At 37.3% G+C, this 22,693-nt stretch overlaps 1 protein-coding gene across 1 annotated transcript in view; it reads left to right on the top strand.

The window, feature by feature from the left end:
- The window catches only part of COL24A1 (collagen type XXIV alpha 1 chain), a 388,303-nt gene that overhangs the window by 63,863 nt on the left and 301,747 nt on the right, over nt 1-22,693 (top strand). The window contains exon 8 of the mRNA XM_030912579.1: nt 18,680-18,724. Within this exon, the coding sequence (XP_030768439.1) occupies nt 18,680-18,724 (45 nt within the window). The remainder of the gene's footprint in view (nt 1-18,679; nt 18,725-22,693) is intronic.

Raw genomic sequence — 22,693 nt, 5'->3', positions numbered from 1 at the left:
AGTCACATCTTTTTGTCCTGCAATTTATTCAGCAAACCACTGTTATGTAAATGATCTACATATATGATATCCAGTTGATTTGTATATCAACTATATATATGATGTATATAGTTCCTGCCTTCACATAGCTTACTGTCTTGAAAAGAAAACAGTTATAGACTGAGCATCCTAAATCTAAAAATTTGAAATCTGGAGTGCTCCAAAATCTGAATTATTTTGAGCGCCCACATGATGTTCAAAGGAAATGCTCATTGGAGCATTTAAGATTTCAGATTTTCAGATTTGGGAGGCTCAAGTGGTGTAATGCAAATGTTCCAAAATCCGAACAGTTTCAAAATCCAAAACACTTCTGGTCCCAAGCATTTCAGGTAAGGGATATGTAACCTATATAAAAGTAAGTAATTAAAGTATCATAATAAATTATAATTATTATATATTAGGTAAATATAAATTATATTTATATATTATATAAATGTATAAATTATATTTATGTTATACAAATATATAAAAATTGTTATATTTATATATTATATAAATAAATTATGCTATGGCAAGTATGATTATGAAGATATGAAAGAATTATTATAGTACATAGTTGAGGTTCACATAAGCTTCCTGGAGGTGAGGGGTGGATGGATACAGGAATCAGGGAAAGAGGTGACGTCTAAGATGATTCTTGAGGATGAGCAGAAGTTATCCTAATGATATTGCACCTAGTGGACAAGTATGCTGTCTACACCTAGATAACATAAGCAAAGGCTGAGCGGTAAGAAACACTTCTTTGTTCATGAATCATGAAGTGTGAGGGAGAAGGTGTCAAGAGATAGAGCTTGAGGAGTATTGAAGTACCAAATTATAAAGGGATTTATAGGCCATGTTAAAGCATGTACATTATTGTGTAGTAGAGAGGTACTACAGGATTATAAGAAGGGGAGTGCCAGAGGCAAATCCTTTAGTCTCCAGAATTTCTTTAGCGTTTTTATGAGTTTGAGAGAAATGTGCTTCTACCTTTCTGAAACCAGGCTTATGATAGAGAGTGGGGGTGATTATACAGAAGCTGCCTTGTGCTATGTAGAATACTTTCTCATATGTTGGAAAAGTCTTTATCTCCATGAATATAAGTTCTTCCCATTTAATGGGGGAAAAGAAAACTGTTAAAAGGAGTAAACCATTGATAAATAAAGTTAATAACATGTAAGTTATAGGGGCATTGAGAATAATTCTCAATATTTATATGCAGGCAGTCCTTACTTTGTGTGGTTCCTATATACATATATTCTGGTTGCCACAATTTAATTACATAGCATCTGTTCCCAAACAACATAATTAATATTTCATTTACCACAGTATATTAAGTATGATTAACTACATAAAGTACAGACTTTGCTACTGGCCCTTTAGTCCACAAATCACTACATAAGTAATGGAGTGCATCATGACCAATTACCAATCAAGTCATTTCATTCACTCTGTTGGTGATTGCTCACTGTGTATATGTTATTCAATCAGGTACAGACACTAAAGTTGTGTTGTTTCCTTGTTTTGCAGTGATAAACCCAAGCGATATTTTACACAGATGAATAATCAAAAGGAGTATTAGCTAACAAAGATGAAAGAACAGCAAATAAAGGAATAGTGATAACAGGAATTTTAAAGAAATAGCTGACTATGAGACACTGCTGACATTTAAGACTCTACATATGCAGCCATGGAAATTTATTGCTGGTGAACTTTTAGACATAAATGAGTAAAGTGGTTATGATGAATAGGACAAGGATGTTCCAGAGGAAGTGACACTTTCAAAAAAATAATCTTCACATTAGAAGAACTCTTGGAAATATGTCATGACATTGAAAGTGCAAAAGATGAAATGTTGGGAATCGATCCATACTTAGAAGCGAGTATGACAATTTGCTAAGGCATAGGAAATATGCTTGCTTAGTATGATAATTTAGAGTACAACAAGAAAGCAAACACTTTCAAACTAATTTTGATAATTTTTTTCAAAATAAATGATGCTTTAATTTCTAATGTTTTCAATTATACTGTACTAAATTAATACTAGTATTTTTTTATTTCTCCATGCAACTATAACCAACAGTAAGAGAGTTTTTAACGTTTTGACAAAAATATTTAAAGGTCATGGAACAATTGTAAATTTTCCCATTGGTTAGTAAGACTGCTTTGTACAATTTCAGCTTGCACAGTTATTTTTATGGTCCTATGCTATTGTGCAAAGTGAGGAGGATCTGTGTATAAATGATACTACTGTTTTCCTTATGATTAAACATTTTATTTACATATTCAAATCTTAATTACTGGGAGTAGTTTGAAACTGGTTTCTTTTATAACCACTAATATTTCTGATTTTGATTCAATTGTGTCTTTTTTTTTTTTCTGTCTTGTGTGGTCACCTATTGATAACATATTTTTAGGGCTCAAATTTTTGTTAACATATTTATTAAAACTGAAGTCTATATAAAATTGGATTATAAGCTCCATTTATTATTGGAATTCTTGCTGAGGCAATGTATTTATTACTTTAATTTTGTAGGTACATAGTGTGTATATTCATGGGGTACATGAGATATTTTGGTACAGGCTGCAATGCATAATAATCACATCATGGAAAATTGGATATCCGTCCTCACAAACATTTATCCTGTGTGTTACAAACAATCCAATGATACTCTATTTATTTTAAATTGTACAATTAAATTATTATTTACTAGAGTTTCTCTGTTGTGCTAACAAATACTGGGTCTTATTCATTCTTTGTAACTATTTTTTTGTACCCATTAACTATGTCCCCCTCCCTACCTCCGCCTCATCTCCTATTCCCCTCCCAGCCTCAAATAACCATCCTTCCTTTCCTATCTCCATCAATTCAATTTTGTGGTATTTAGGTCCCACAGATAAGCAAGAACACATGATGTCTGTCTTTCTGTGCCTGGCTTATTTCACTTAACCTAATGACCTCCAGTTCCATCCATGCTGTTGCAAATGACAGAATCTCATTCTTTTTTGTATGGCTGAATAGTACTCCATTGTGTATATGTACCACATTTTCTTTATCCATTCATCTGTTGATGGACACTTAGGTCACTTCCAAATCTTGGCTATTGTGAACAGTGCTGCAGCAAATTTGGGAGTGCAGATATCTCTTCAATATACTGATTTCTTTTCTTCTGGATATATACCCAGTAGTGGGATTGCTAAATCCAGTGGTAGTTTTATTTTTGGTTTTTTGAGGAAACTCGAAACTGTTCTCCATAGTGGTTGTACTAATTTACCTTCCAGTGAATAGCGTATGAAGGTTCTCCTTTTTCCACATCCTCATCAGCATTCTTTTGGATATAAGCCATTTTAACTGGGGTAAGATTGTAGTTTGGATTTGCATTTCGTTGATGATCAGTAATGTTGAGCACATTTTTATATGCCTGTTTACCATTTTCTTGTCTCATTTTAAAAAATATCTATTCAAATCTTTTCCCATTTTTAATTGGATTATTTGATTTTTTTTCCTATAGAGTTGTTTGAGCACTTGTGTATTCTAGTTATTCATATCTTGTGAGATAGATAGTTTGCAAATATTTTCTCCTATTTTCTGGGTTGTTTTTTCACTTTGTTGATTGTTTTCTTTGCTGTGAAGAAACTTTTTAACTTGATGCAATCCCATTTGTCCATTTTTGCTTTGGCCGGCTGTGCTTGTGGGGTATTACTTAAGATATCTTTGCCCAGACCAATATCCTGGAGGGGTTCCCCAATATTTTCTTATAGTAGTTTCATAGTTTGAGGTCTTAGATTTAAGTCTTTAATCTATTTTGAATTGATTTTTGTACAAGGCAAGAGATAGGGATCAAGTTTCATTATTCTACATATGGATATCCAGTTTCCCCAGCACTATTTATTGAAGAGTGTCTTTTCCTCAATGTATATTCTTGGCAACTTTGTCAAAAATGAGTTCACTGTAGGTGTGTGGATTTATTTCTGGGTTCTCTATTCTGTTCTTTTGGTCTGTGTTTTTATGCTGGTACCATGCTGTTTTGGTTACTGTAACTCTGCAGTATAATTTGAAATCAGGTAATTGGTTCCTCCAGTTTTGTTCTCTTTGCTCAGGATAGCTTTGGCTATTCTCTGTCTTTTGTGGTTCCACATACATTTTAGGATTGCTTTTTTCTATTTCTGTGAAGAATATTACTGATATTTTGATACAGATTGTATTGAATCTGTAGATTGCTTTGGGCAGTATGGACATCTTAACAATATTGATTCTTCCCATCCATGAACATGGAATATCTTTCCATTTTTTGGTGTCCTCTTCAATGTCTTTCATCAGTGTTTTATAGTTTTCGTCATAGAGATATTTTACTTATTTTGTTAATTCCTAGTTTATTTTATGTGTGGCTATTGTAAATGGGATTGCTTTTTTATTTCTTTTTACAATTGTTCATTGTTGGCATATTGAAATGCTACTGATTTTTGTATGTTGATTTTGTATCCTACAACTTTACTGAATTTTTTTACCAGTTCTAATAGGTTTTGTTTTTTTGGTGGAATCTTTACGTTTTACCAGCTGTAATGTCATCTCATCTGCAAACAAGGATAATTTAGCTTCTTCCTTTTCAATTAGGATCCTTTATTTTTTTTTTTTCTGTTGTCTGATCGCTCTAGTTAAGATTTTCAGTACTATGTTGAATAACAGTGGTGAAAGTGGGCATCCTTGTCGTGTTCCAGATTTAATAGGAAAAGCTTTCAGTATTCCCCCATTCAGAATGATATTAGCTGTGGATCTATCATATATGACTTTTATTATGAAGAGGTATATTCATTTTATATCCAGTTTTTGAGGATTTTTTAATCAAGAAGGGGTGTAGAACTTTATCAAATGACTTTTCAGCATTAATTGAAATGATAATATGGTTTTTGACCTTCATTCTGTCGATATGATATATCACAGTGATTGATTTGTGTGTGTTGAATCATCCTTACATCCCTGAGATAAATCCCACTTGGTCATAATGAATTATCTTTTTAATGTATTCTTGAAATCAGTTAACTAGTATTTTGTTGAGGATTTTTGTATCAATATTTATCAGAGATGTTGGCCTGCAGTTTTATTTATTTATTTATTTATTTTTTATTATACTTTAAGTTCTGGGATACATTTGCAGAATGTGCATGTTCGTTACATAGGTATACATGTGCCATAGTGGTTTGCTGCATGCATCAACTTGTCATCTACATTAGGTATTTATCCTAATGCTATGCCCCCCAGCCTCCCACAGACCCCAGTGTGTGATGTTCCCCTCCCTGTGTCCATGTGTTCTTGTTGTTCAACTCCCACTTATGAGTGAGAACTTGCAGTGTTTGGTTTTCTGTTCCTGTGTTAGTTTGCTGAGAATGATGGTTTCCAACTTCATCCATGTCCCTGCAAAGGACATGAACTCATCCTTTTTTATGGCTGCATACTCTTCCATGGTGTATATGTGCCACATTTTCTTTATCCAATCTATCATTGATGGGCATTTGGGTTGGTTCCAAGTCTTTGCTATTGTGGATAGTGCTGCAATAAACATACGTGTGCATGTGTCTTTATAGTAGAATGATTTATAATCTTTTGGGTATATACCCAGTAATGAGATTGCCGGGTCAAATGGTATTTCTGGTTCTAGATCCTTGAGAAATTGCCACACTGTCTTTCACAGTGATTGAACTAGTTTACACTCCCACCAACAGTGTAAAAGCTTTCCTATTTTTCCACATCCTCTCCAGCATCTGTTATTTCCTGACTTTTTAATGATCATCATTCTAACTGGCATGAGATGGTATCTCATTGTTGTTTGGATTTGCATTTCTCTAATGAACATATGAGTTTTTTTTCATACGTGTATTGGCCACATAAGTGTCTTCTTTTGAGAAGTCTTTGTTCATATCCTTTGCCCACATTTTGATGGGGTTGTCTGTTTGTTTTCTTATGAATTTGTTTAAGTTCCTTGTAGATTCTGGATATTAGCCCTTTGTCTAATGGGCTAGATGGCAACACTTTTCTCCTGTCTTGTAGGTTGCCTGTCCACTCTGATGATAATTTCTTTTGCTGTGCAGAGCTCTTTAGTTTAATTATATCCCATTTGTCAATTTTGGCTTTTGTGGTCATTGCTTTTGGTGTTTCAGTCATGAAGTCTTTGCCCATGCCTATTTCCTGAATGGTATTGCCTAGGTTTTCTTCTAGGGTTTTTATGGTTTTAGGTCTTAAATTTAAGTCTGTAATCCATCTTGAGTTATTTTGTGTATAAGGTGTAAGAAAGGGGTCCAGTTTCAGTTTTCTGCATATGGGTAGCCAGTTTTACCAACACCATTTATTAAATAGGGAATCCTTTCCCCATTTCTTGTTTTTGTCAGGTTTGTCAAGGATCTGATGGTTGTAGATGTATGGTGTTATTTCTGAGGACTCTATTATGTTCCATTGTCTATCTCTCTGTTTTGATACCAATACTATGCTGTTTTGGTTACTGTAGCCTTGTAGTATAGTTTGAAGTCAGGTAGCGTGATGCCTCCAGCTTTGTTCTTTTTGCTTAGGATTGTCTAGGACATACTGGCTCTTTTTTGGTTCCATATGAAATTTAAAGTAGTTTTTTTCTAGTTCTCTAAAGAAGGTCAATGGTAGCTTGATAGGGATAGCATTGAATCTATAAATTACTTTGGGCAGAATGGCCATTTTCATGATATTGATTATTCCTATCCATGAGCATGGAATATTCTTCCATTCATTTGTGTCTTCTCTTATTTCCTTGAGCAGTGGTTTGTAGTTCTCCTTGAAGAGGTCCTTAACATCCATTGTAAGTTGGATTCCTAGGTATTTTATTCTCTTTGTAGCAATTGTGAATGGAAGTTGACTCATGATTTGGCTCTGTTTGTCTATTATTGATGTGTAGGAATATCTGTGATTTTTGCACATTGATTTCATATCCCGAGACTTTGCTGAAGTTGCTTATTAGCTTGAGATTTTGGGCTGAGACAATGGGGTTTTCTAAATATACAATCATGTCATCTGCAAACGGGGACAATTTGACTTCCTCTCTTCCTATTTGAATACACTTTATTTCTTTCTCTTGCTGATTTCCCTGGCCAGGACTTCCAATACTATGTTGGATAGGAGTGGTGAGAGAGGGCATCCTTGTCTTGTGCTGGTTTTCAAAGGGAATGCTTCCAGCTTTTACCCATTCAGTATGATATTGGCTGTGGGTTTGTCGTAAATAGCTCTTATTATTTTGAGATACGTTCCATCAATACCTAGTTTACTGAGAGTTTTTAGCATGAAGCGCTGTTGAATTTTGTTGAAGGCCTTTTCTGCATCTATTGAGATAATCGTGTGGTTTTTTCCATTGGTTCTGTTTCTGTGATGGATTACATTGATTGATTTGTGTATGTTGAACCAGTCTTGCATCCCAGGGATGAAGCTGACTTGATTTTCTTTAAGAATGTTGAATATTAGCCCCCACTCTCTCCTGGCTTGTAGGGTTTCCACAGAGAGATCTGTTATTAGTCTGATGGGGTTCACTTTGTGAGTAACCCGACCTTTCTCTCTGGCTGCCCTTAACATTTTTTTCTTTATTTCAACCTTGGTGAATCTGATGATTATGTGTCTTGGGGTTGCTCTTCTCGAGGAGTATCATTGTGGTGTTCTCTGTATTTCCTGAATTTGAATGTTAGCCTGCCTTGCTAGGTTGGGGAATTTCTTCATAATATCCTGAAGAGTGTTTCCCAACTTGGTTGCATCCTTCCTGTCACTTTCAAGTACACCAATCAAACATAGGTTTGGTCTTTTCACATAGTCGCATATTTCTTGAAGGCTTTGTTCTTTCCTTTTCATTTTGTTTCCTCTAATCTTGTGTTCATGATTTATTTCATTAAATTGATCTTCAATTTCTGATATCCTTTCTTCCATTTGACCGATTCAGTTCTTGATATTGTGTATGCTTCACCAAGTTCTCGTGCTGTGTTTTTCAGCTCCATCAAGTCATTTATGTCCTTCTCTAAACTGGTTATTCCAGTTAGCAATTCCTCTGACCTTTTTTCAAGGTTCTTAGCTTCCTTGCATTGGGTTAGAACATGATCCTTTAGCTCGGAGGAGTTTGTTATTACCTACCTTCTGAAGCCTATTTCTGTCAATTTGTCAAATTCATGCTCCATCCAGTTTTGTTTCCTTGCTGGCGAGGAGTTGTGATCCTTTGGAGGAGAAGAGGCGTTCTGCTTTTTGGAATTTTCAGGCTTTTTGCACTGGTTTTTTCCTCATCTTCGTGGATTTATCTACCTTTGGTCTTTTATGTTGGTGACCTTCAGATGGAGTTTTTGTGTGGATGTCCATTTTGTTGATATTGATGCTATTTCTTTCTGTTTGTTAGTTTTCCTTCTAACAGTCAGGTCCATCTGCTGCAGGTCTGCTGGAGTTAGCTGGAGGTCCAGTCCAGACCCTGTTTGCCTGGGTATCACCAGCAAAGCCTGCAGAACAGCAAAGATTGCTGCCTGCTCCTTCCTCTGGAAGCTTTGTCCCAGAGGAGCACCTACTAGTTCTAGCCAGAGCTCTCTTGTATGAGGTGTCTGTCGACCCCTGCTGGGAGGTATCTCCCAATCAGGAGGCACAGGGGTCAGGGACCCACTTGAGGAGGCAGTCTGTCCCTTAGCAGAGCTCAAGTGCTGTGCTGGGAGATCCACTGCTCTCTTCCAAGCCAGCAGGCAGGAACATTTAAGTCTGCTGAAGCTGCTCCCACAGCCACCCCTTCCCCCAGGTGCTCTGACCCAGGGAGGTAAAAGTTTTATCTGTAAGCCCCTGGCTGGGACTGCTGCCTTTCTTTCAGAGATGCCCTGCCCAGAGAGGAGGAATCTAGAGAGGCAGTCTGGCTGCAGCAGCTTTGACCCATTTTGAACTTCCCAGTGGCTTTGTTTACACTGTGAGGGGAAAACCACCTACTCAAGCCTCAGTAATGGTGGCTGCCCCTCTCACCGCCAAGCTCGAGAATCCCAGGTCGATATCAGACTACTGTGCTGGCAGCAAGAATTTCAAGTCAGTGGATATTAGCTTGATGAGCTCTGTGGGGGTGGAATCCACTGAACTAGACCACTTGGCTCCCTGGCTTCAGCCTCCTTTCCAGGGGAGTGAACAGTTCTGTCTCACTGGCGTTCCAGGCACTATGGGGTATGAAAAAAATTCCGGCAGCTAGCTTATCTCCCCAAATGGCTGCCCAGTTTTGTGCTTGAAACCCAGGGCCTTGGTGGTGTAGGCACCTGAGGGAATCTCCTGTTCTGTGAGTTTCGAAGACTGTGGGAAAAGTATAGTATCTTGGCCAGATAGCTGTGTCCCACAAGGCACAGTCCCTCATGACTTCCCTTGGCTAGGGAAGGGAGTTCCCTGACCACTTGCACTTCCCAGGTGAGGCAACACCCCACCCTGCTTTTGCTTGCCCTCCGTGGGCTGCACCCACTGTCTAACCAGTCCCATTGAGATGAGCTGGGTACCTCAGTTGGAAATGCAGAAATCACCCGCCTTCTGCATTGATCTCACCGGGAGGTGCAGACCAGAGCTGTTACTCAGCCATCTTGCCTAGGTCATCTACCGTTTTCTTTTTTTGATGTGTCTTTGTCTGGTTTTGAGATCTGGGTAATACTGGCCTTATAGAATGTGTTTGGAAGTATTCCCTGGTCCTCTGTTTTTTGGAACAGTTTGAGTAGGATTGATATTATTTCTCCTTGAAATGTTTGGCAGCATTCAGCAGTGAAGCCATGGGGTCCTGGGCTTTTCTTTTCTGGGAGACTTTTTATTAAGGCTTCAGTTTCATTACTTGTTGTTGGTCTGTACAAGTTGTCAATCTTGGTTTGTGGTTCAATCTTGGTAGGTTGTATGTGTCTAGGAATTTGTTTATTTTTTCTAGATTTTCCAATTTATTGGCATGTAGTTGCTTATAGTCAGGTTTGTCAATTTTGTTTATCTTTTCAGAAAACCAAGTTTTTGTTTCATTGATCTTTTATAGTGTATTGAAATGAATTTCAAATTTATGTCCACTCTGATCTTTATTATTCCTTTTCTTCTACTAATTTGGGATTCAGTTTGCTGTTGCTTTCCTAGTTTATTAAGACACATCATTACATTACTTATTTGAAATTTTTCTTCTTTTTTGATGTAGGCACTTATAGCTATAAATTTTTCTCTTAGTACTGCTTTCACTGTATCCCATAGATTTTGATATGTTGTATTTTCATTATCATTTATTTCAAGGAATTTTCCAAATTCCTTTTTAATTTCTTCATTGACTCACTGGTCAATTCAAGAGCATACTGTTTAATTTTCATGTGTTTGTGTCGTTTCCAAAATTCCTTTGTTATTTTATTCCATTGTGGTCAGAGAAGATGGTTAATATTATTTCAGTTTCTTTGAATGTTTTAAGACTTATTGTGTGACCTGACATATGACCTCTCCTTGAGAATGATCCATGTGCTGAGGAGAAAAATGTCTATTCTGCAGCCATTGGGTGAAATGCTCTGCAGATATCTATTAGGTCCACTTGTTCTGTAGTGCAGATTATGTCTGATGTTTCTTTGTTGATTTTCTGTCAGGGCAGTCTGTCCAATGCTGAAAGTGGTGGTATTGAAGTCTCAGCAATTATTGTAGTAGGGTCTATCTCTCTCTTTAGCTCCAGTAATGTTAACTTTATTTATCTGGGTGCTTTAGTGCATATATATTTACAATCATTCTATCCTCTCGCTGAATTGACCCCTTTATTACAATATAATGACCTTCTTTTTCTCATAGTTTTTGTTTGGAAATCTGTTTTGTCTGATATAAGTATAGCTATTCTTGCTCTTTTTTGGTTTCCATTGGCATGGAGTATCTTTTTTTATCCATTTATTTTCAGTCTATGTGTATATAGGTGAAGTGTGTTTCTTATAGGCAAAGATCATTGAGACTTGTTTTTTCATTCATTCAGCCACTCTATGTCTTTTGATTGGAGAGGTTAGTCCATTTACATTCAATGTTATTACTGGTAAGTAGAGACTTATTCCTGCCATTTTGTTATTTGTTTTCTGGTTGTTTTGTGGTCTTCTCTTCCTTCTTTCCTCCCATTCCAGTTTTTCATTTAGTGAAGGTGATTTTTATCTAGTAGTATGCTTTGATTTCTTACTTTTTATTTGTTATGTATCTGTTGTATGTTTTTTTGGTTTGAGGTTACCATGAGGCATGCAAATACTATCTTATAACCCACTATTTTAAACTGGTGACAGCTTAACACTGATTGCATAAACCAACAAACAGGTAAAGAGAAAACTGATAAAAACTCTATGCCTCAACTTCATCCTCCCATTTTTAAACTTTTTGTCTTTTTTTTGTGTTTTTATACATGTCTTTAAAATTAAGTTATTATTTTTTGTTGGTTTTTAATTTCATCTTATCATTTAATTCAAGAGAAGTTGACATACCACCATTACAGTGTTATATTAGCCTGTGTTTCTCTGTGTACGTACTATTACCAGTGAGTTTTGTATTCAGATGGTTTCTTCTTGCTCAGTAACATTTTTTTTTTTTTTTTCTGATTGAATGACTCCCATTAGCATTTCTTATAGGACAGGTCTGGTGTTGATGGAATCCATTAGCTTTTGTTTGTCTAGGAAAGTCTATTTCTTCTTCATGCTTAAAGTATATTTTTGCTGGATATTCCATTCTAGGGTAAAAGTTGTTTTTTCCTTCAGCACTTTAAATATGTCATGCCACTCTCTCCTGGCCTGTATGGTTTCCACTGAGAAGTCTGCTGCCAGATGTATTGGAGCTCTATGGTATGTTATTTGTTTCTTTTCTGTCACCACTTTTAGGACCATTTTTTAATCTTTGACGTTTGAGGGTTTGATTATTAAATACCTTGAGGTAGTCTTTTTAGGTTAAATCTGCTTGGTGATCTATAACCTTCTTGTACTTGAATCTTGATATCTTTCTGTAGATTTGGGGAGTTTCCTGATATTATCCCTTTCAATAAACCTTCTACCCCTTTCTCTTTCTCTGCCTCCTCTTTAAGGCCAATAACTCTTAGATTTTCCCTTTTAAGGCTATTTTCCATCTTGTAGGTGTGCTTCATTGTTTTTTATTCTTTTTTCTTTTGTCTCCTCTGACTGTGTATTGTCAAACAGCCTGTCTTCAAGCTCACTAGTTCTTTCTTCTGCTTGATCAGTTCTGCTATCAAAGGACTCTGATACAGTCTTCAGCATATCAGTTGTATTTCTCAGCTCTAGAATTTCTGCTTGAGCCTTTTTAATTATTTCAATCTGTTTGTGAAATTTTTCTGACAGAATTCTGAATTCCTTCTTTGTGTTATCTTGAATTTCTTTGGGTTTCCTCAAAACACCTATTTTGAATTCTCCATTTGAAAGGTCATATTTCCCTGTTTCTCAAGGACTGGCCCCGTGCTCATTTGATGAGATCATGTTTTTGTGGTGGTGTTGTTACTTGTAGATGTTCATTGGTGTTTGGGCATTGAAGAGTTAGGTATTTGTTGTAGTCTTCACAGTCTGGGCTTGTTTGTGCCTGTCCTTGGGAAGGCTTTCCAAGTGTTTGAAGGGACTTGGGCCCCAAGCCCAATAACACTGTGGTTTTTGTAGAGGTACCGCCTTGGTGGTCTTACATAAGATCTGAAAGAATTCTCTGGAATCCCGAGCAGAGACTCTTGTTCTTTTCCCTTAATTTCTTTCAAACAAATGGAATCTCTCTCTCTTTCTTTGCTGGGCCACCTGGAACTGGGGGTGTGGTGATACATGGCACCCCTGTGGCTGTCACCACTGGAACTGTGCTGGGTCAGACATGAGCTACTGGGCCTCACCCAAGGCCCTTCCCTTTGGAGTGATGAGTTTCCCCCAGGCCCAGGGTGTGTCCAGGGATGCTGTGTGGGAGCCAGGGATTGAAGTCAAAGACATTAGCAACTTACCTGCTCTTCTACTCTACTGTAGCTAAACTGGCATTCAAACCATAATACAGAGTCCTTCCCACTCTTCCCAGTAATTTCCATAGGCAGATGAGCCCTTCCCTGTGGCCACCAACACTAGTCCATGGGGGTTTCTGCTAGGCTTTCACCAATGTTTACTTAAAGGCCAAGGGCTCTCTTCCATCAGCTTGTGTTGAATGCTGCCAGGCCTGTGACTCATCCTTCAGCACAGTAGGCCAGGTCCAGAAATCTGTCTAAGATCCTAGTCCTGGACTTAAGGACCCCAAGAGCCTGCTAATTGCCTTACCCTACTGTGGCTAAGCTGGTACATAGGGTGCAAGACAAAATCCTGTCTCTTTTTCCCTTTGCTTTTCTCAAACAGAAGAAGTCTTTCACTGTAGCCACCACAGCTGGGAAAGTACTGGGCCACTCTTGAAGGCCAGCATGTCTCAGAGCCCAAGGCCCACAGCATACTCACTGGGTGTTCTTGGTGATTTTTCGGGGCCCAAGGGCTCTTTGGTCAACAGGTGATGAATTCTGCCAGTACTGGATCCTTCCCTTCAAAGCAGCAGGTTCTCTTTTGACCCAGGGTGTGTCTAGAAATGTTATCCAGGAGCTAGGGCCTCAAATGGGAGTCTCACTTCTCTGCTTGGTGCACTATTTCACTGTGGCTGAGTTGGTATCCAAGATGCAAAACAAAGTCCTCTTTACTCTTCACTCTTCTCTCCTGATGCAGAAGGAAAGAGTCACCTTCCTTGTTATGAGCTGCGCTGCCTGGGCTTGGGGAAGGGATGGTACTCACACTCCCTTAGCCATGCCAGCTGTTGCCTCCCTAGTTCACCTTCCTCCCTAGTTCACTGGCTGTAAGCCCAGCCTAGCACTAGGCATAGCCTAGGAATTGCAGTCATTGTGTCCTAGACAGCCTTTGAAGTTTACCTAGGACCCCAGAGCACTTCAGCTCATGGTGGTAAGGCTTGCCAAGAAACTCATGTTCCTTGAGGATGTGCGATTCCCTTCTGGTTAGGGCTGGTCCAAATGCTCCTGCTGTGACAGGGAAGTATTGAGTTCAATGTAAATTCTCCCAATCGCTGAGCTTTCCCTTCCGAGAGTGCACAGATTCTCTTTCCACACTGCAAGGAGATCGGGGAGGGGTGGCATTCACTATTCAAGACGGTATCGCTTGTCCTCCTCACTGTCTCTTTCCACAATATGAAGTAAAAACCAGGTAAAGTGATTGCTATTGCTTATCTGATTTTTGCTTCTTGTGACTATGTTTTTCTGTGTGTGGATAGTTGTTAAAATTTGATGTTCCAGCGATGCAGAGGGGACGAATAGCGTAGGCTTCTATTTTGCCGTCTTGCTCTGCATTCTTTTGTAAACTGATTTTATATTACAACAAAAATTAAGACAATTCTGTAATTTATTGTAATGTGTTTTAAATCTGTATTGAAACAATTTGTAAATTTTCCTATTGGCATTCCTTAAGGAATGTATTCAGTTTTCAGAATGCTAATCAGAAAAATCATATGCTAGTTATGGAAACATTTTTGTTATTCTTCCTCTATGAATATAGAAAATAATGACTCAAAAAATATTTTCAAAAGACCATAATATGAACTAGTTTTTAAAAATAAAATCCCTAGAGTGGAGCTATGCCAAAGCTTGAATGTAGGCAGTTTTCCAAGGAACATATCCCCTTTGCTTTTAAAAACTTTAGAGACTAGTATTTAAGTAGAAAACAAATAAGGCATATGGGAATAAATGAAAGTATACAATAGTGGATATAACTTCAGTATATTACAAATATATATTTTAAAATAACAAAAAGGAAATCTTTATTCTATTTATTACCTTTCAACATTCAGATAATAGAGTTACCATATTAAATACTTAGAATCTATTTTCTACCCAAGTGATTCTTAAATTCATCCAAGTCTTTTCATTCATTCATTCATTCATTCATCCATCCATCCATCCATCCATGTCTCTCCACCAGTTAATTAATAAGCAACATCTATGTACCAGGCAATGGGGACACCACAGTGAGTAAAATAAAGAGCTTAAATTAAGCTTAAGGTTTTTTAAAGGCTTAGGTATCATCTTTAACTCTACCAACCTAGGCTAACTTATAATTATCTTTGACCTAGACTGTTATAACAGCCTCCTACCCAACCCACTCTCTTCCATTTTGCCCACTCCAGAGTCCCATCTTTGTTTTAGAGCATTTAAGGAAGTACCCCATGGGTGCCTGAATCTGGATTTTTCTCTGATATGTAGACTGACCTTACATGAATTCTCCCTATGTCTCCAAACCTGAAATAACTTTTTTTTTTCTTTTTTTAGATGGAGTCTTGCTGTGTCACCCAGGCTGGAGTGCAGTGGAGCGATCTCAGCTCACTGCAACCTCTGCCTCCCGGGTTCAAGCAATTCTCCTGTCTCAGCCTCCCAAGTAGCTGGGATTATAGGCACATGCCACCACGCTTGGCTAATTTTTTTGTGTTTTTAATAGAGACGGGTTTCGCCATGTTGGCCAGGCTAGTCTCGAACTACTCACCTCCTTTGATCCGCCTGCCTCTGCCTCCCAAAGTGCTGGGATTACAGGCATGAGCCACTGCGCCTGGCCTTCCTGAAGTAACTCTTATATCTGCTTTGTTTTTTACTCAATGACAGCTACATTGAAAAAAGTAATGACTTTCTTATAGATTACAGTAGTCAAAGTAGTTAAGCAATAAAAAAATTTAGCAAAAATGTAATTGAATGCTGTCACTTTACAAATTAAGACATTGATGTTAACAATATGACTAGTTTGTGGTAAGATTGGATCTAGAACAGATCAAGATGGCTTGATCTGTTCATTGTTATTATCAGTAAAACAAACAAACAAAAATTGCTTTACTTAGACTCTTCGGATTGCCTAGAAAGGGGATTTAGGATATTTCAAGAAACAGTGATTATTTCAATCCTCTCTGCAGCAATAAGGAAACAGGGATCCCATGGAATCTAAAGCTAGGTACTGTAATATGACTTGGTCTGACATACACACTGATTCAAAGCAGCTGTATCTTAGCAGCATTAGTTTGTGAATCTTTTATTGTACTTTTCTACCAGTACTTATCTGCTTTCTCTGCTTTTTTGTGTTATCTTGTCCTCTGACAACTGTCTTAACATAATTTCTATTTCTAATTTTTATGTAGCATCTCAGCGACCCTACTCTTCCTCTTAGCCCTCCTACCCCCACTGCTAAGTACTTGCATTTTTCTGTTGTTGTTGTTTTAATCAACTTTATTTTTTTAAAAAAGAGATTTTTATTGGCCCATCTTGTCCTTTTTTTTTTTTTTTAAGAGGGTGCTATGTTGCCCGCACTGGACTTGAGCTCCTGGGCTCAAGCAACCCTCCCACCTCAGCGTCTTAAGTAACTGGACTACAGGAATGCCATTTGCCTGGCCCAGCTTGTTTTTATTTAAATAAAACTTTATTGACATGGATTAATGAATGAATGAATTTATTTAAATAAATCTTTATTCCAAGTCATTTTGTAAGCTACTGGCCTGACTTATATTGTCCTCCCTTAGATTAAGTGTCAAGTCCTGTGGCTGAGGTGGGGAAGGAGTGGGTTCGTAAAAAACAGATCATGACTGCATGGTGCTGCCACCTTGTCAGGGTCTCTGAATGAAGAGGAACCCCTTTAAAGAGAAGTGTACATACAGAAGATACCATGATTACATATACACATAGTTCACTATTATGGAGTGATTTGGGGAAAATAAGCTAAAATAAAATTGTGCCACCATTGCATTTTGTTTCATTATAGGCTAGTGAGGAAACTAACTCTGATCTGAAAAACAGGTGTTGGCCAAAGAAAATCAAGCATGTAGCTAGACAGCTAGACTCAAGGGTTCACAGAATTTAAAATAAGTAAATAAATAAACACACACTTTTTAAAAAAATAGGAAAAGGAAATAGGCTCATGGCAGAGAGTCTCTGTAACCTATGAGCCTCCTACCCTGGCTCTTTATTTGTCATCCTCCAGGAAACTTCCAGCTCACACTCTCCTAGAGCTGCTGCCTCATCCCAGGGAGCTACCACCACTGTCTAGTCCTGAGGATGTTTCTTATCTCCTGTTGTAAAAAGTAAAAAAACTTAGCTTTGTAGATATTTTACTTGTGGAATTTTGTGTAAACATTTAGACAACTGAGCACGATATGTATTATATTATGTAATTAGTCTAATCTTGAACTCTCTTTAAAAATGTAAAAACAGTTAAACTGTTTTAAGTTTAATATCGCAAAAGCTGTTGAAATCATTCCTTTAGTTTTCAAATAGGCATCTCTTCTAAATGATGTTTTTTAACCAAAGTGTCATTCCCTTCTCTCATCCATTAATCCAAACTCATCTCTTCTGATAAACCCTCAGTGATTCATACTGAATAATTCTTTCACTCCATTAGGCTATATTCTGAAACCCAGGAAATTTGTCTTTAGTTTGCAGTATATTAATCGGAAATTTTTGATATTCATAAACTATGATTTATTTCAGGCTTTTGAGTTATATTTTAAGTCCTTAAGAAAAGGAATTTCTTTTGTTCTTTTATGTGCACCAAAATCCTTCGGTAAACAGTAGATCAAATCACTGATTTTTATGTAGAACTGTACAAATAAGCTCCAAAATCTTTCTTTATTTCATTCTTCCTGTCCTTTCTTTTAGTTTCCTTTATTTTGTCCCCATATCTTTCTTGAGGAAGAAAGATATTGTCTATTTTATAGCTTTGGGTGTTAACTTATAGAGATTAAGATTTTCTTTTGCTTCTATTATTTGGAAAATATTCTTTATTACTAATTCCCTAGACAACTTTATAGAACCCCTTTTGATGAACCTGTGAGTAGCCTCACGATTCTTTGAGTTAGGTCATTCTTGGGGTGTTATGACAATGATCTGGGTTAGAGGAACTGCCTGGATATGATCCAGTTTTTCAATAATTACAAACAGATTATGTCTGAGACCATTTGTCTTAGCATTATTCAACTAAAACTAACTTTTTAAAAGCTTCAGCAAACTTAACGTATCCATTGCTAGATATGAACCTTTTATAAAAGATACTGTGCTTTAGTCTCTATTCGGTACTATGCTACCATTTTAGTTGATAGTAACAAGTCATTCAAATAATATGCAAGAAGGCCGGGCACGGTGGCTCACGCCTGTAATCCCAGCATTTTGGGAGGCCAAGGCGGGCGGATATCGAGGTCAGGAGATCGAGACCACCCTGGCTAACATGGTGAAACCCTGTCTCTACTAAAAAACACAAAAAGTTAGCCGGGTGTGGTGACAGGCTGCCCATAGTCCCAGCTACTCAGGAGGCTGAGGCAGGATAACGGCGTGAACCCAGGAGGCGAAGCTTGCAGTGAGCCGAGATTGCGCCATTGCCCTCCAGCCTGGGTGACAGAGCCAGACTCTGTCTCAGAAAAAAAAAAAAAAAAAAAAAAAGAAAGAAAAACATGCAAGATTACATTATTAATAAGAATTAATTTGTTATTTAATAAAAATGTAGTTCTTATTAAATAAAAAAGATTAAGTTTAACAAGAAATAAATTAGTAACAATTAAATTTGTGTTGAAGAGGAAACCAAAAGTTGGGATATAAGGCAACTTGCAACCTATGTTTCGTTATTTGGCGCATATGAGTTTACTTTTCATAGCGTGTCTTTGCTTATTCTTTTGCAGGGTCTCAAAGGACATCCTGGACTCCCAGGACTTCGAGGTGAACAAGTAAGTACTTCCTTTATAAGACTTGTATCATGTGTGAAAAAGACACATGTTAGAGAACTCCATTGAGAGATTATTTGCCCCCACTTTTTCAATTTTTCTTCGCACTGATTTTTTACTCTGTTTAGTGCAGGACAACCTTTTAATTGATTAGCTGTAGATCTTTTTATTTAAAAAACTGTAACAGATATTATTTCACTGTTATTCATTTTTTGCTTTTGCCCCATATGTATCAGACTAGTTGCTCTTAAACTTCTGCAGTTCACAGTCTTCTTTGAGAATCTCATATGTATTTTGAATCCTTTCCCAGAAAATATCCATATCCATACACACACACACACACACACACACACACACAGACACACACACACAGAGACTTGACTTTTTTGTACAATTTCAGGAGCTTACCATTTCACTAAAGCCCAATCCATAGCTGTTTGTTCCCTGACCTTTTCCTGAGGAAATGCAAATAAATTTCAATAACAGTCCAAATTAGAATGGTACGTATATCATTGTCCATAATACACATACACAATATTTAAAAGTCAAAATAGTTTTGGAACTATTTAGTTTTTGATCATGTAACTGCTTCTCTCTCATCAGAAAATAATATATCATTATGTCATGGAAAAAAATAAAGTCATATCTCTTATAGTGTTACTATATTGAAAATATAGTGTGACTATAACAGTGAAAAGGGTAAGATATTAGAAACTGACTATGGTGATGGATACTGTTATTAAAGAATCAGCACAGAGACTCAGGAAGCCCTAAAGGGAGATCCAGGAAGAAATGTGATGGATGGTACCTGAGGGAAAGCTATAAATAAAGAAACAAAGCCAGTTTTCCCTTTCATTCATGTTAAGTTAGACACTATACTCTGTTCAGTCCCTGAAGCACAACTTTTCAAGATTACTAATTACTAGACATGGCAAGCAAAGTGATATATGTATCTGTAACACATGTAATATCAGGTTCCTGCAAATCAACATGTACTGAAAAGCATTTGAGCATTTACGGGAGAAAAAGATGAGAAGGGTGAGTGGGATTAGTCCCTGGGGAGAAAAAAATTTGTAGGATACTGCTTTAGCAGAAATGTGGATTCCAATGGAGGAAACCTGATACTTCACAAGTGGAAAGTTGGCCATGTGTCATTACTGACCAGTTCACTCACAAAACTGCTCCATAAACTAGTTGTGGTGTTGTATATATTATCTCTGAGGGTCATACACTTTTTAGAACAGTCTAAAACCAATTTTAAAGGTTGGAAAATGTATATTCTAGTCAGTTCTTGCTTTCTATTCTATTTGTTTCCAGAAAAAAAAAAAAGAGGCAAAATTTGTGTTAACTTTGAGAAACAGCTGAAATAATTTTGCATTGTAATTGTGAAAGTGGGCTTTATCCCTGGGATGCAAGGCTGGTTCAACATACGCAAATCAACAAACGTAATCCAGCATATAAACAGAATCAAAGATGAAAACCACATGATTATCTCAATAGATGCAGAAAAGGCCTTTGACAAAATTCAACAGCCCTTCATGCTAAAAACTCTCAATAAATTTGGTATTGATGGAACATATCTCAAAATAATAAGAGCTATTTATGACAAACCCACAGCCAATATCATACTGAATGGGCAAAAACAGGAAGCATTCCCCATAAAACCTGGCACAAGACAGGGATGCCCTCTCTCACCACTCCTATTCAACATGGTGTTGGAAGTTCTGGCCAGGGCAATCAGGCAAGAGAAAGAAATCAAGGGTATTCAGTTAGGAAAAGAAGATGTCAAATTGTCCCTGTTTGCAGATGACATGATTGTATATTTAGAAAACCCCATCGTCTCAGCCCAAAATCTCCTTAAGCTGATAAGCAACTTCAGCAAAGTTTCAGGATATAAAATCAATGTGCAAAAATCACAAACATTCTTATACACCAATAACAGACAGAGAGCCAAATCATGAATGAACTCCCATTCACAATTGCTTCAAAGAGAATAAAATACCTAGGAATCCAACTTACAAGGGATGTGAAGGACCTCTTCAAGGAGAACTACAAACCACTGCTCAATGAAATAAAAGAGGACACAAACAAATGGAAGAACATTCCATGCCCATGGATAGGAAGAATCAATATTGTGAAAATGGCCAAACTGCCCAAGGTTATTTATAGATTCAATGCCGTCCCCATTAAGCTACCAATGACTTTCTTCACAGAATTGGAAAAAAACTACTTTAAAGTTCATATGGAACCAAAAAAGAGCCTGCATTGCCAAGACAATCCTAAGTCAAAAGAACAAAGCTGGAGGCATCACGCTACCTGACTTCAAGCTATACTACAAGGCTACAGTAACCAAAACAGCATGGTACTGGTACCAAAACAGAGATGTAGACCAATGGAACAGAACAGAGACCTCAGAAATAATACCACACATCTACAACCATCTGATCTTTGACAAACCTGACAAAAACAAGAAATGTGGAAAGGATTCCCTATTTAATAAATGGTGCTGGGAAAACTGGCTAGCCGTAAGTAGAAAGCTGAAACTGGATCCCTTCCTTTCTCCGTATACAAAAATTAATTCAAGATGGATTAAAGACTTAAATGTTAGACCTAAAACCATAAAACCCCTGGAAGAAAACCTAAGCAATGCCATTCAGGACATAAGCATGGACAAGGACTTCATGTCCAAAACACCAAAAGCAATGGCAACACAAGCCAAAATAGACAAATGGGATCTAATTAAACTAAAGAGCTTTTGCACAACAAAAGAAACTACCTTCAGAGTGAACAATCATCCTACAGAATGGGAGAAAATTTTTGCAATCTACTCATCTGACAAAGGGCTAATATCCAGAACCTACAAAGAACTCAAACAAATTTGCAAGAAAAAAACAACCCCATCAAAAAGTGGGCAAAGGAAATGAACAGACACTTCCCAAAAGAAGACATTCATACAGCCAACAGACACATGAAAAACTGCTCATCATCACTAGCCATCAGAGAAATGCAAGTCAAAACCATAATGAGATACCATCTCACACCAGTTGGAATGGCAATCATTAAAAAGTCAGGACACAACAGGTGCTGGAGAGAATGTGGAGAAATAGGAACACTTTTACACTGTTGGTGGGACTGTAAACTAGTTCAACCATTGTGGAAGACAGTGTGGCGATTCCTCAAGGATCTAGAACTAGAAATACCATTTGACCCAGCCATCCCATTACTGGGTATATACCCAAAGGATTATAAGTCATGCTGCTATAAAGACACATGCACATGTATGTTTATTGCAGCACTATTCACAATAGCAAAGACTTGGAACCAACCCAAATGTCCATCAATGACAGACTGGATTAAGAAAATGTGGCACATATACACCATGAACTACTATGCAGCCACAAAAAAAGGATGAGTTCATGTCCTTTGTAGGGACATGGATGCAGCTGGAAATCATAGTTCTCAGCAAACTATTGCAAGAACAGAAAACCAAACACCGCATGTTCTCACTCATAGGTAGGAACTGAACAATGAGATCACTTGGACACAGGGAGGGGAACATCACACACCAGGGCCTGTTGTGGGGTAGGGGGAGGCAGGAGGGATAGCATTAGGAGATATACCTAATGTGAATGATGAGCTAATGGGTGCAGCACACCAACACGGCACATGTATACATATGTAACAAACCTGCACGTTGTGCACATGTACCCTAGAACTTAAAGTATAATAATAATAATAATAATAATAAATAATAATAATAATAAATACTATGGACATTAAGAGGAGCATAGCTGACTTGCTGGAAGACATTTGTCTTGAAAATTTGTAAATATCTTCAAATTGGTCAGCAAACATTTGGAAAGGCAATTATATCATTTATGTGAGCTCTAGTAATAAGAGCTGTCATTTACTTACAGCCCTTATTATTTGCCAAACTGTATTACTATTAACTACAACTTCTAGTCATATATT

Source organism: Rhinopithecus roxellana, chromosome 12 (assembly GCF_007565055.1).
Source record: "Rhinopithecus roxellana isolate Shanxi Qingling chromosome 12, ASM756505v1, whole genome shotgun sequence".
Taxonomy (NCBI): Eukaryota; Metazoa; Chordata; class Mammalia; order Primates; family Cercopithecidae; genus Rhinopithecus; species Rhinopithecus roxellana.
This window is presented reverse-complemented; position numbering and strand designations above follow the sequence as displayed.